This window comes from Phyllostomus discolor, chromosome 1 (assembly GCF_004126475.2).
Source record: "Phyllostomus discolor isolate MPI-MPIP mPhyDis1 chromosome 1, mPhyDis1.pri.v3, whole genome shotgun sequence".
In the NCBI taxonomy this organism is placed as follows: Eukaryota; Metazoa; Chordata; class Mammalia; order Chiroptera; family Phyllostomidae; genus Phyllostomus; species Phyllostomus discolor.
Window position 1 is genome coordinate 172464086 of NC_040903.2, and position 12751 is coordinate 172476836.

The following is a 12751-nucleotide window of genomic DNA, read 5'->3' on the forward strand; positions in this document are numbered from 1 at the left end:
GCCCAGTGCTGGTCATTCCCATTTTGCAGAGAGGACACCATAGCAACAAGGAGGTTAAGTAACTTCCCCAAGGTGACCCAGCCAGTAAGCAAACCCAGATCCCCTGCTCTGTCCCCTCTCAGTTCTGCTCTCACTCCTGGTGATGCTGTTCCAGTCCTCCGCGTGGGGAGACTAATGCACCTCACCAACCTGGGAGAAATACTTTGATGTGTCCGCAGTGCATGTGCAAAGTTTAGGGGAAAGTGGGGAGGGGGATGGGGGGGATGGAAAGACAGCAAGAGGATTGAAAGTAGTGACATCATTGTTTGCTTGCATTATTAAGTGATTTCAGTTCAACTTGGCCATTTTCTGATGATTATTTTTTTAAAAGGCTATATTTAGATGGACCTTGGGAGGGAGGGAGGGAGGGAGGAAGGAAGGAAGGAAGGAAGGAAGGAAGGAAGGAAGGAAGGGAGGGAGGGAAATATTCTTTAGAAATTCCTGAAAACCTTTCTTTTCTGCCTCCTCCTTGTCTTTTAAATCCTACGTATCGCTGTTGCAAGAGCTCATCTTCTCAGATTCTCCTCACAGTGTCAAGCCCTCTCTGCAGCTCCCTGCAGCAGATGAGCTCTTGTGATGGCCTGGAAGACAGGCCTGTGCAGAGCACCAGCGAGGGGTGCAGGGTGCCAATCATGTGGAGAAGGTGAAGCCCTCATCTCCTGGGAGTGCACCGGGAGTCGGTAGCAGTGCCCGAGGAACAGACGTGCACCTGTGCCCTCAGCTTGCTGAAATGTACCTGTTCTTCAGTTCCCATCGGGTGGCAGGGTCTGCTGGGTACAATAAGCGTTGTTTTTAATGTACTGATAGGAAAATGGTAAAAGGCCATTTCACTGCAGCACACCATACCATGTACTGAAGAGATTTCCTTTTTTAAGGAATGGCAAAGAATCCTCTTACATAATAAAACAAATGAATATTCAATTCCTTACTTGCCTAAGACAGATAGCTGCCCCCAGAGCTGCCTTTTGCTCTAAGTTTTACACTTCTTAGTGCTTTCCCCCCATTTAACCTTGAGAGTGTGCCCAAGCCCAGATCCCAGCTGACACACCCTTACTGTCACAAAGAAGGAGGGGAAGCCAGGGAGGAACACTGGGGAGCAGGGAGCAGATTACCTGGCAGTGGGTTATTAGCACCCATGGAAAACGTGTGTCTCCAGGAATCTTACACCTCCATGGGTGGCATTCTTTAAAGTGCATAAGTATGGCTCAGCAAGAATAAATATCTTCGCCCTGCTTCCTGCCAGGGTGAGTTAGGAGCACCAGACCCTGACCAAGGCTGTCCCCTTTCCACCGGTCACCACGTGTCATGCTGCCTGCTTTTCCCGCTTCCGTCAGCTCATTACCTAGTCTTAAATCAGATGCGTGGAATGGAATGCAATTTTAACTGTGCAGCCGCTCAGGGGTGGGTGCCAAGTAGAAATTGTGCAACAACAGCGTTTGTTTTTCTGAGAAGTTGGAGCGTAGCCTTGCCTCTCACAGCAGAGTCGAAGCTCAGGGTTTTGCGAGTAAGCATTTCCAGGTACCAAAGACAGCAGCCAGATCCAGTTGTCATTAATCAATTTCACTTGGCTGTATATACTTTTTTTCTTTTGGCCATCTTTCTGTTTGGATTAGTAGAGTAGGTGTCTTCAGAAAAAAGAAGGACAATAAAAAAACCTCTTGGGCTCCTTGTACTCGTTATTCTTGCTGCCCTTGTCTAAAAGGTCGGTAGGAGAGAGAGGAGCCAGGGTCTTGGGTTCTGGTTGGAGGCATGACCTTGGCATACCCTGTCCCTTTCTAGGCGTTGGTTTTCTCATTGGGAACATTGGAGATTTGGGATTAAATGATCCTTAAGGTTTCCTCTGACTCCCAGAGTCATGAACCTGTGGTGCTGGTACACATGCAGAAACCGTTTCTCCCTGCTCCCGGTGAGATTCTGCCACGTGAGCACAGCCCAGGGCTCACGAGTGCCCTGTCCCTGTGGGCCCTGGGTGCCCAGCTAAGGGAACCCACCCGTTCTCTGACAGGGCTGACAGGCTGACACTCTGTGACTGGACAGCCTACATGAAAACTGCTGTGCCTGCTTACGAGTCCTCCCGTGGGCGGCTTGAGTACTCAGTTCCCTCAGGTGGCTCAGCCATGCCCAGGGTGGAGACAGCACTCACAAGGGAAACGGCGTCTGTGTGTAAACCGTCCTTTCTGATGCTAAATGCTTCCTTGGGAGGAAATAGCTTTTCCTTTTTGAAAATGAAAAAAAGCAGGTGATGTAGATTCTTATTCTATTCCATGTTATTCAAGGTCTTATCCTGTGAATAGTAATGCGCTAAATTCTGTGTGGCTTTAGGACTCGTGCTCAAAGGAAAAAAATCTTCATCTTACTGGTGCAGCTTATGAAACTTCACAATTAGAAAACCACTCCTTAGGTTTTCCCTCAGGTAATCATCTTCATTTGAGTAAGTTCAACTGAGGGCTGTTGGCTTCATCAGACACCTGCCTTCCAAATAGGCTGGGAGGGCTGTGGAAGGTAGAAAAAGGGGTGGGAAGAGTGTGGAGAGGTCGAACACAAGAGACGTGAGCAGCACTGGGGGAAGCTTGGCATCTGCCATGGGGCTAGAAGCCACGACATCCCACCTGCAGGGACATGCCTGGCCACCGGTGGTGCTGGGACACGAGTTCCTTTGATGCCAAAGTCCACTCCTGCCATCTGCCTGCTCAACTGGTTTGCCTGTGCTGGGGCCATTCCCTACAGGCTCCTGCTGTGGGGCACCCACCCTGCCTGTCACTGTATTCCCAAATTGCTCTGCAGCCTGGTAGGGCCTGACTTCAAGGAGTCAGTGTTAATAGTGCAGCAAGGTTAGAGTGCCAGGTTTACGTCCACATTGCTGGTGCCGGGCCCAGTGGAGGCAACGGGCACCAAATCAGTGGTTAGTGAGTACACGACTGGCAGTTAGAACTGAGGCCACATACATGAGCAAAAAGTAGCAGGCACATAGGGTTTCCATTGGGCCCAAAGGATGGCAGAATCAGAGAGGTCAAGGTAGAGGTCAGAGCCCGCCTGGCGGGGAAGGGCATGAACTGAGGCCATGCACAGCATTAGCAAAGATGGTGAATCAGCCAGGTTCATGGGAATTCCTCTGAAAATCCCAGCTTGGTGGATGTGTAATTGTTGTCCCAAGCTGCCAGCGCTTGATGGGAATGTAGTTGTTATTCAGAAATAGCCTTTAATCTGATTGTGCCTGCCTTCACTTGCCTTAATGAAAAATAGAAATATGCCCATCTCAGGTCCAGGCTGTTTCCTAATGCTGGTGCCTCTGTTTTTCTGTTCACTAGCTGTCTAAATTAGCATTTAAATAGTGCTCATAACAGTTCAATTAAAAGTTTAATTAGTTGTTTGGTGAGGAAATTTACGTTCTTCTACAAAGATAACTGCCTTCTGAAATGTGGCCCTTTGCTGGGAGGTGGGGATGCTGTCGCTAGACCACAGGCTGTTGGCTCCGACAGTCCCGTTCTTCAGCAGGTGCAGCCTGGGGTTGGGGAACCTCGAGCCCAGGTGTTAACACTTTGTGAGGCAGCTTGGCATGGGTCACAGGCCACATTCCTGGATTCTCATCCATTCGGGCCATTAATCGACAATGTAACTGATCATTCAATGCCATTGTGTTACCTGCTGCTAATTTAAAAAAGAAAAAAGCTACTGAAACATAAGATGGACAAATGAAAAAAAACACACAAATCCTATGTTAGAGCTCAGGGAGTTTTCTCATGCTGAACACACCTGGTAACTACAGCCAGAACAGGACACGGAGCGCAGCCAGCCCCGTGCTGAGAGCACAGCCAGCTGGTGCTCCTTCCGTCATACCTGGCCCAGCACCCTAAGTGAGCTTCACCTGTGTTCGTACTGTGCACAAGTGGAATCATACAGTAGGTACCTTTTTGTGTCTGACCCCTTTCACTAAATGTTGTATTTGTGAGATTTGTCCACAGTGTTGGGGTTCGTTCTAGTCTGTTCCTTCCCAGTGGATTCCCTTTTGCTCATTTCAGGAGGGTGAATATGCAAGCCTTCCTCCACTGGTCCTTCAGGGACATTGAGCTAAAAGTTAGAAAAAGTCAAAAGTGCTACACAATGTAAAATATTTTTGTAGTTTGGGAGGAAATAGACTTAATTGGAGTGAAAATGGAGAGGAAGAACCCAAGAGTTATTGTGTCAAAAATGGGGAAGAAAGTCATTCAGCTGCAAGGTTTGGCAACGTGGCTCAGAGGGAGTGAAGAGCGGCATGTTACTTGAATTTGTTTCTGCCTCACGTGAGTGGCCTGTGGATGGCCTGTGAGGTCAGCTGTCCTGTGAGCCACACATTCAGCTTTATTTCTTATATAATTGCTGACTGGGCCCCACTGCTTGATGACAGAGATCTCACTAATTAGTTCTTATTTATTACTTCTGAATTCACCAAACATTTTGTATTCCCACTAAACCACCTTCTCTCTCTGGAAGGTGACTACTGTGGCCCCGGAGTGACTTGTGCTTCTCAGTGGGGTAAAGTCTCCGTGTTGTGTCCCGTCAGGCCCTGGATGGGGATTTCTCTGAAGACAACCGGAATAAGTGTCGCATTGCCACCGCCCCCTTGATCGAAGCCGTGGAGAACCTGACGGCCTTCGCATCCAACCCTGAGTTTGTCAGCATTCCTGCCCAAATCAGCTCTGAGGTAGGGAGACTTTGGCTGGGGGGGTTGGGGCACTGAATGAGCCCAAACAGTGAAGAACTCCCAAAGATCTCTGTCAACAGAGAGATCTCTGTAGGGCTTTGTTATTGTTGTCAATGATGCATGCACAGAGCTAACGAAACTCAATGTCTGTATATGTCTTAAGAGGTAATGCCTTAGCTTTGTATGTTGAGAACAATCTCTCTGCATAGGTTTGGGGCTGATTCTTGGTAAGCATCCCACACAGAAATGATAGTTAAGGAGCGAGTGGGGACCCAACTTCTCACCATCAAGGCCCTGTGTGAGCCAGCCTCCTTGGTTCCCTACCCTATATGTCTCCTTCCAAAGAACAAAGGCAGTGACTTGGTAAAGGACAGGACCTTCTGGGCCCCAAGTCATTCACTCTATGCAGCCTGTTCCTGACCCTTCTGCTGTCTGCTCCCAGGGCTCCCAGGCACAGGAACCAATCCTGGTCTCGGCCAAGACCATGCTGGAGAGCTCATCGTACCTCATCCGCACGGCACGCTCCCTGGCCATCAACCCCAAAGACCCACCCACCTGGTCTGTGCTAGCCGGGCATTCCCACACTGTGTCTGACTCCATCAAGAGTCTCATCACCTCTATCAGGTTAGTTTCACCTCCAGGAATTGCTAGGGACCTGCCTCTGAACAGGGCAGGTGGGAAATAAGCCCATTAGAACTTGTATTCCATAACAGTGTGGTCAAACGTTATCATCGTCTTTTTCTTTCCTTCTTTGGCATCAGTGGCAGCACTGGTCACAATAATAACAGCTGAATTTATGTCAGATACTCTCCCAAGTATTTTACCTATATTATCTCACTTGATTATCACAACCACCGTGCAAAGTAGATACTACCCTCGTCTTCATTTCTCTGATGAGAGAATTGAGGCAGGAAGGATTGAAGTAACATTCCCAAGGTCAGCCCCAGGCCTGATGGCTCCAGTCCTGGCCTTTCCCACCTTTCTACCACATTGTCTATAGCCAGGAGCTTAGGCAGAGAGCACCACTGTTTGCTTAGCAGGATTGGGGGTTACTTATTTGGCCAATAAGATAAAAAATTATTCTAGGTCCCACCATATCTCTAGGGACCTCTGGCCTCCTTGGTGAAAGTAGGAGCCTCAGAAAATATCTCCTAAGCAGATACAACATTTCTGAGGTTGACCAAAGTCAGTACCCCACATCATAGAATGCATCCTTTTTATTAGTTATATTTTGTTCTTCAATTACTTTCAAAATCAGAACTATGGTTAACTTTCTTAGTGCATTACAAAGAAACTTTCATGAAATATTTTAATTTCTCCCATAACCCAGGACTTTGTGAACAGTATGCAATATAGAGAGCATAATATGGTTGCCCTGGAAATAGCACTGACTTTTTTTTTTTTAAGTGAGGATTCCGTGTTTGAGCCAGTGAAAGGATAGTCCAAGTCCAGACTGTTGCATTTGCAGTCGTCTGGCACCAGCCTGCGGTGGAGGGTGGCACCACAGCCTTCTCACCAGAAATAAGCAGAGTTAGCACACGTGTTCAATTAAGAAATGCACCAGGTATGCAGAACAGCGCTGCCAAGCAAGTGTCAGGTGTCCACTCCTCAAATTAAACAGCCAAGTGGGACAGAGAGCAGAGAGGGGCTCCTGGCTCACCGATGCAGGGGTGGGTTGTGGGACTTGCACCCCAAGAGCCTGTTTAACTCCCTCTGTCCCTTCCAGAGACAAGGCCCCTGGCCAGAGGGAGTGTGACTACTCCATCGATGGCATCAACCGGTGCATCCGGGACATCGAGCAGGCCTCACTGGCAGCAGTCAGCCAGAGTCTGGCCACAAGGGATGACATCTCTGTGGAGGTATGCTGGGGCTCGGTGGCCAGCTTGGAGGGCTCTGGAAGTGCTGAAGAATCTCAGGACCAGACTTGAGGGGATGGGTGAATGGGACCAACATGTTTTGGGATTGGGTAGGACAAATGCTGAGCAGGGAATGGTGGTTTAGTGGAGGAGCACATACCCTCCTGGGGGTTCAAATGTGGCTAAAGCTTGAAGAAAGATCAGTGTCTGATAAGAACACGTTAGAGCTGGGGTTGCCGTGTTCAGTTTAACATCGGCAGAGCAGGCATAAGCACAACATTGGGAACATCTCGCTGTCATCCTATTTCCTTTTGTCATCATGTGCTTTTTGACTAATGGGCACGTTTAGCATTAAACGCTACACATTTGGTCCATTCAGAGATAACAGATGGATTTTTTCCCTAAGTTACTCAATATCTGGTATTTGGGGACCTTTTGCACTCTGTTGTTAATTCAGAGCCACTTGGCCTTTTCTTGCCAGTTTTTCCAAAGTCGAGAATTGAGTTTTCCTACTTTGATCCTTTGAGTTTTCTCTATTACCTGTCCAAAAGCCTCCAAGTACACTCCTTTCTTCTTGTTGAATGTGCCTGACACTCAGAAGGTGCTTAATAAAAGTGGATGGTTTCTCAACAAATGTTTCTCTTTCTGCCACTGAGTTCATCAACAGTGGACTGTGCGGCCCATCTCAGGGAGTTGGCCCGGAGCTGATATTGTTCATTTTTATTAATAGAGCTGTTTCTCCTCAGCTTCATGCAACCACCACCCATTTCCAAGAAAAGAAAAAAGGAATAAGCATTCTCATCCTGTGCAGAATGTTAGAATTATTGTTAATCTGTTTTTCAAGTAGAATATGAACACGGAAAAGTATGCATAAGTATGCAGCTTGATGAGTCATCACAACTAAGCACACCCTTTAATCCGCATCCTGATCCAGAAACAAAGGTGACCAGTACCTGAGAAGCCCCCTCGCGCTCCCACCTGTTACCCTCCTTCCCCGTGCATGTCCTCTGCCTTCCTCCCTAGGAAGAAAACCCTCCGCTTTAACTGCACCTGCGCCCTACTTGCACCACATTTTATTTAAGAAACCAGCTGTCACAAGACAACATTGCTGGAATATTCTTGAACTCTTGACCATAGTCACATTATAAGTGAGAAGATAAGGAATTAACTAAATGAGACCCTTGGAAATCTGGGGGTTTCTCACTGCCCTCCTCCATCTCTTTATCTCTGTCCATTTTCCCTTTTTCCCAGGATTTTGTTTTCATGTTAGACTGCTCGTCTTGTTGACTAAATCTGCTCAAAGCTCCCGGCCCGTATGCAGCACTGTTCAGTGGGAAGGGACCAAGTCTCGTTTCCGATGAAGAGAATAGTGTCCCTTGTCAGGAACTGCACCCAGTCCATGCTAGTGTATGCAGCCCTCAAATGACCAGTGTTTTAATGTATTAAGTCCTTACTCTATCCAGCAAAGCTCCTATGAAGATTCCTACAAAAGGATCTAATCTTTCCCACTATTAGCTAGCAGTCTCCACCCCCTCTCACTCCAGCATCACCGAGATACCTTGCCCTGTCTCTGTATGGCATGCACTCAGTCCTTTGGGATGCAGCGAGTAAACTCTCTCAGACCTGAGAAGAAAAGCCTTAAAAGGATGCCATTTTCGGTGACTGTGTCCACATCACCAAGTACCATGGACAAAGAGCCTGAGCTGGTGAGCTCAGAGAGCTTCTCCGCTGGCATTTTCACGGGGTGGCATCTGGGAAATGGTCCTGCTTCCAGAGAAGTGACCTCATTTTTACGTCACCTACTCCCCTGCTCCCTTAGGGAGTTCTTAGTTCTGAGGACACAGTGACCTGGATGGTCCCTCAGGTCCACTGTTGGTTGTCTCCATTTGGACAAAGTCATCTTTTCTTCTTGGAAAGGCCTGGCTGGTCCACAGTTTCAGGAATTAGGCTGCATAACCCAGTGGAAAGACACCAGTAGCATTAGCTGCGACTGTGGTTGGTAGGAGTGAGAGGCCGGCGGGAATAGTGTTCCTCAGGCCTGCCTTATGTCACTCATGGGTGCCGCTGGGGAGGGGTCCCAGCCTGGGATTGCTGAGGACCCCTGGCCTGGGGAGGGGCAGGGAGAGCAGCAGCTTGATGACGTGCTCAGGCATTTCTATGTCCACTTCTTGTGGCCTCCCTTGTCTTTCACACGGGTCTTTCTAAATCGGTGTGCCTATATAGGGAGCAGGTATAGGGTGAACTTGACAGCTTTCTCTCCTCATCAGGCCTTGCAGGAGCAGCTAACGTCAGCAGTCCAGGAAATCGGACACCTCATCGATCCCATCGCCACGGCGGCGCGGGGAGAAGCAGCTCAGCTAGGACACAAGGTGATGTGCACCCAGGGGGTCCTGCTGAGAATGCTCCTGAGAGAGGGATGTGGGGGGAGAGGTTTTTATTGATTCTGTTACTGTTCCCAAAACCCTGGTGCCAGCTCTTGTGGCTGGGTCCATGCTGGCCCAAATGACGGAAAAGAGCACTCAGCCTCCCTCTAGCATCTCCTCCAGAAGTGTCCCCTTCAGCATCTGTTTTTACCTGGTGTTGAGACAGAAACTCCAGGGAACTTTCTCTGGTTGTGGTCAGACTTTTCCACCCGTGAGGCATGTAGAGTCATCTGTGGCTCGTGGCCTTCGCTGAGGTACACCAGAAACTACAGTTGATGGTCCTAGCCTGCTGTCTGTCACCTTTCAGCCCTGGCTGGCTGGCCTCGTTCTCATGTATTTTAGGGGTGCATTATTCTTCCATGGCCTCTATTTTATTACCTATTTTCACACATGAGAAAGCAAAGCAAAGCAAACTTGCAAATTTCACTCTGGACAACTGAAGCCTCCCTGCGTGGCCACCCCAGAGGAGCCCTTCAACCTGTGTCGTTATAATAAGTGCCCAGTAATGTTTGGCCTGTTTGGTGTTCGTTCTGCAAATCCTTCATGGAGAGTTGGCTTGTCAAGCAGCCCATGCCTCCGCAGAGAGAGGGCAGAAATTGGATTTTTAACAACATTCGAGGTTACCTAGCATTTATCAAGGCAGCCGTCAGTATCGATGTGCATATCAAATCCAGGAGCCAGAATTGTCTCTGTAGATATTGATTTCAGGAAATCGATATTCTTGCTTTTTTAAATTACAGAACAGCTTAAGGGCCTACTAAGCTTGCTGTTGGTATTGCAAGGAGAGCTTTTTGAGATTTAAAATGGTCAGTGTCTCTGCCTTTTCAAGGGTGGCAAATTTTATTTCTCAGTATTGAGTTCCTTTAGAGTAAGAAAGGGGCTCGTCCCCCTGTGGGAGGAGGTTTGCAAGGGCTGGGGGAGCGGCCTGGGGACTGTAGCCACTGCCTGTGTGTGTTCTGCTGGGAAACCGTTTGGCAAAGAAGCCGGGCTTTGTTTCAGCAGTTACTAATCATTCCAGTAGGAATTTCATAAGAAAATACTTTTACACTTCCAGAGCAACATCCTTGTCTCTGCAGATACATCATTAGTAAGAAAGATTTATTCCCTTGTCAGTGGGTGGCATCAAAAGAATAACATGTTCGCGTCACTTGAGTCATAAATTTGCCCCTGGCCCTTTGGCTAAGCCAGTCTGGACAAAGGCAGCCTAGGGACCTCTGCCCAGAAGAGTCGTGGACTAAGGAGTTGATACCCACATGGTCCCAACGCTTCATTACAGTGCCCAGGGGCGTCCTGGATCAGCTTCAGCATAACCTGGAAATGCTGAGTACAAATTCTTAGACCTCACCTGTATTAGTTTTCCCATAGCTGCTGTAACAAATTACTAACTAATTACTAATTAAACCGGGTGGCTTAAAACAACAGAAATTTAATCTCGCATAGTTCCGGAGGCCAGAAGACCAGAATCAAGGTGTTGGCAGGGCCAGACTCTTTCTGGGGGCTTCAGGGGAGAAACCGTTCTTCGCCTCTCCCAGCTCCTGGTGGCCCCTGGCATTCCTTGACCGCATCGTGCCAATGTCTGCCCCTGTGGGCACACTGTCTCCCACTCTTCTGTTTGTCCTTTTTCTGTTCTGTCTCTTGTAGGGTACTTGTCGCCAGATTCAGAGCCCACTCGAGTAACCCAGGACAATCTCATGTTCAGATCCTTAAATATACCTTCGAAGACCCCTTTTCCCGTAAGATCACATTTACGGGTTCCAGGGATTTGGACATAGATGTGTGTGCCCTGCAGGCCACCATTCAACCCTCTCTGCCACCGTGGGCTGAGTGAATCAGCATCACGTACTAAATGCTTGGAATTCTCTGTTGTTTTAACTTCCTTGCTGGCCCAGGAGAGGATGTCTCCTGTCCTGTGGTGTCTCTCAAGAACAAAAGGTGTTAGCTCCCTAAACACAGGAGAAGGCTCGTCCCTTTTAAAGCCTTTGCCCCCGATACATGAAGAATAGTGTGTGACACAACATTTGAGTGCCTACTATGTGGCAGGCATTATGCTAAGTGTTCTCACATAAATTAATTTAGTCTTCCTAACTATAGTATTGAGCTTAGTGCCACTATTAATTCCAATTTGACAGAGGAGGAAACCAACGTCTTGTCACAGGAGGCAGTTTGCCATGATTTCCCAGTGAGGAACAGGCAGGGAGGGTTCCCATACAGCGGCTCCGACCCCAGAGCTTCCCTCTATCCCCCAGCCACACGACCTCCGTGGGGAGGTTGGGCGCCAGCTCAGCTGCAGTTGATTATCCTCAGCATGCAGCAACCCTTGACATTTTACAGTTGCATTGATGAAATGTACTTTTAAAACACTAAAACTAATCTGGAGACCGTGTAAAAGTAGAATTCATTAAACAGTTTGACTCTGAGTGCATGTGGGTCACATCCTGAGCCCTGACCCTGGGCAACCCATCGTGCATGGTTCCCTTTGGTGGTGACTCAGGTGTGCTTTCTGGGCAAGAGAAGGAAATTGAGTGCAAATGTGCAGGGCTGCCACCGGGGGTTGGCTGCAGGCCATGGGGGCCCCGGACATCCAGCCTGGCCTCACGTCTTAGCATCAGCTGCAGCATCAGTCGCGCCTGCTCACAGGATGAGGAGCCCCGTTAGAGTTCATACAAATCACCAGAAGGGCCAGCAGCAGGCCTGCGCACGTGCCCTGAAATCTATCTGTAAGATAACTGGAGTCAGAGATTTTTTTTAAAAGAAAATATGTTCATTGCTGGCTGGCAGCCTTGTCCCACTGAGAGCTTTAAATTTTGGAACCCCACGTTGCCCCAACCACCACGCCCCCTCAAACTCCCACCCCTGCTCCGTTTCTCACCCAGTGACTGTCGCAGCTCATGTGAAGTGGGCTTCCTACCCACGTCCCCACACACTTCTTCCTTCATGTGACAGGAGGAAGCATGGAGGGACTTGCTGTCTCAGGGTTGGAGCTTAAATATGCTTGATGGGAATAACTGGGCCATTAGCAATCATCACACAAAATGAGGAGCTGGAACAGAATACTGTAATCTTTGCATTTTATCTGAGTGGGAATAGATTATGATACCTGAAGCAAATACAGCAAAAGTTTAAAATGCAATGCTCTGGATGCTAGGTCGATGAGTGTCACTGTGTTTTTCTGGGCCTTTAAACACTTTACAAAGCAACAAACAAGTACCAAACAGTAAACTGAAATCCAATATGACAACTTAGCGGAACCAGAGGAGCGTGAAAAGCAGCAGACAGTGCAGTGGTGGCCGAGAACCTGGGTGTGGACTGGGACACCCAGCTCCTGTGTCAGCCCCGCCTCGGCGGCAGAGGCTGAGCAGGTCGCATCACCTGTCTAAACCTCCAGTTCTTCCTTGTACCGCCTCCCACAGTTGTTATGAAGACTAGATGAGCAAGTGGAGGGCAGGCATTTGGCAGAAAGGCTGGCAGTGGGATGCCCCCATCAGCGCTGTGCCGTGTGGCGCTGTGGCGCTCAGCTGGTGAGTTTGGGCGAGCGTGTGTGTGCGTCCCAGGCGCTGCCCCACTGGCGGTAGCGCTCTGCTGGAGCAGCGGTGAGCTGTCATGATGGGCTTTTGTGTTCTAGGTTCTCCTAGGTTCAGTGGAGTGTAAGCAGAACATCCAGGCTGCTGTGAAATCATTTTTGCTTTTATTCCAAATCCACACAGTTTGGTCAAAATGCTTGGAGCAGAGGGCAGTTGGATCGGCATCCTAAA

The 12751-nt window shown here is 48.7% G+C and overlaps 1 protein-coding gene across 6 annotated transcripts in view; it reads left to right on the forward strand.

Annotated features, from left to right (window-relative positions):
• TLN2 (talin 2) overlaps window positions 1-12751 on the forward strand; it is a 414657-nt gene that overhangs the window by 327226 nt on the left and 74680 nt on the right. For all 6 annotated transcript variants that reach the window (XM_036034328.1, XM_028507760.2, XM_036034319.1 and 3 more), the window contains 4 exons: window positions 4580-4720; window positions 5163-5344; window positions 6447-6579; window positions 8844-8945. In XM_036034328.1, coding sequence (XP_035890221.1) covers window positions 4580-4720; window positions 5163-5344; window positions 6447-6579; window positions 8844-8945 — 558 coding nt within the window. The remainder of the gene's footprint in view (window positions 1-4579; window positions 4721-5162; window positions 5345-6446; window positions 6580-8843; window positions 8946-12751) is intronic.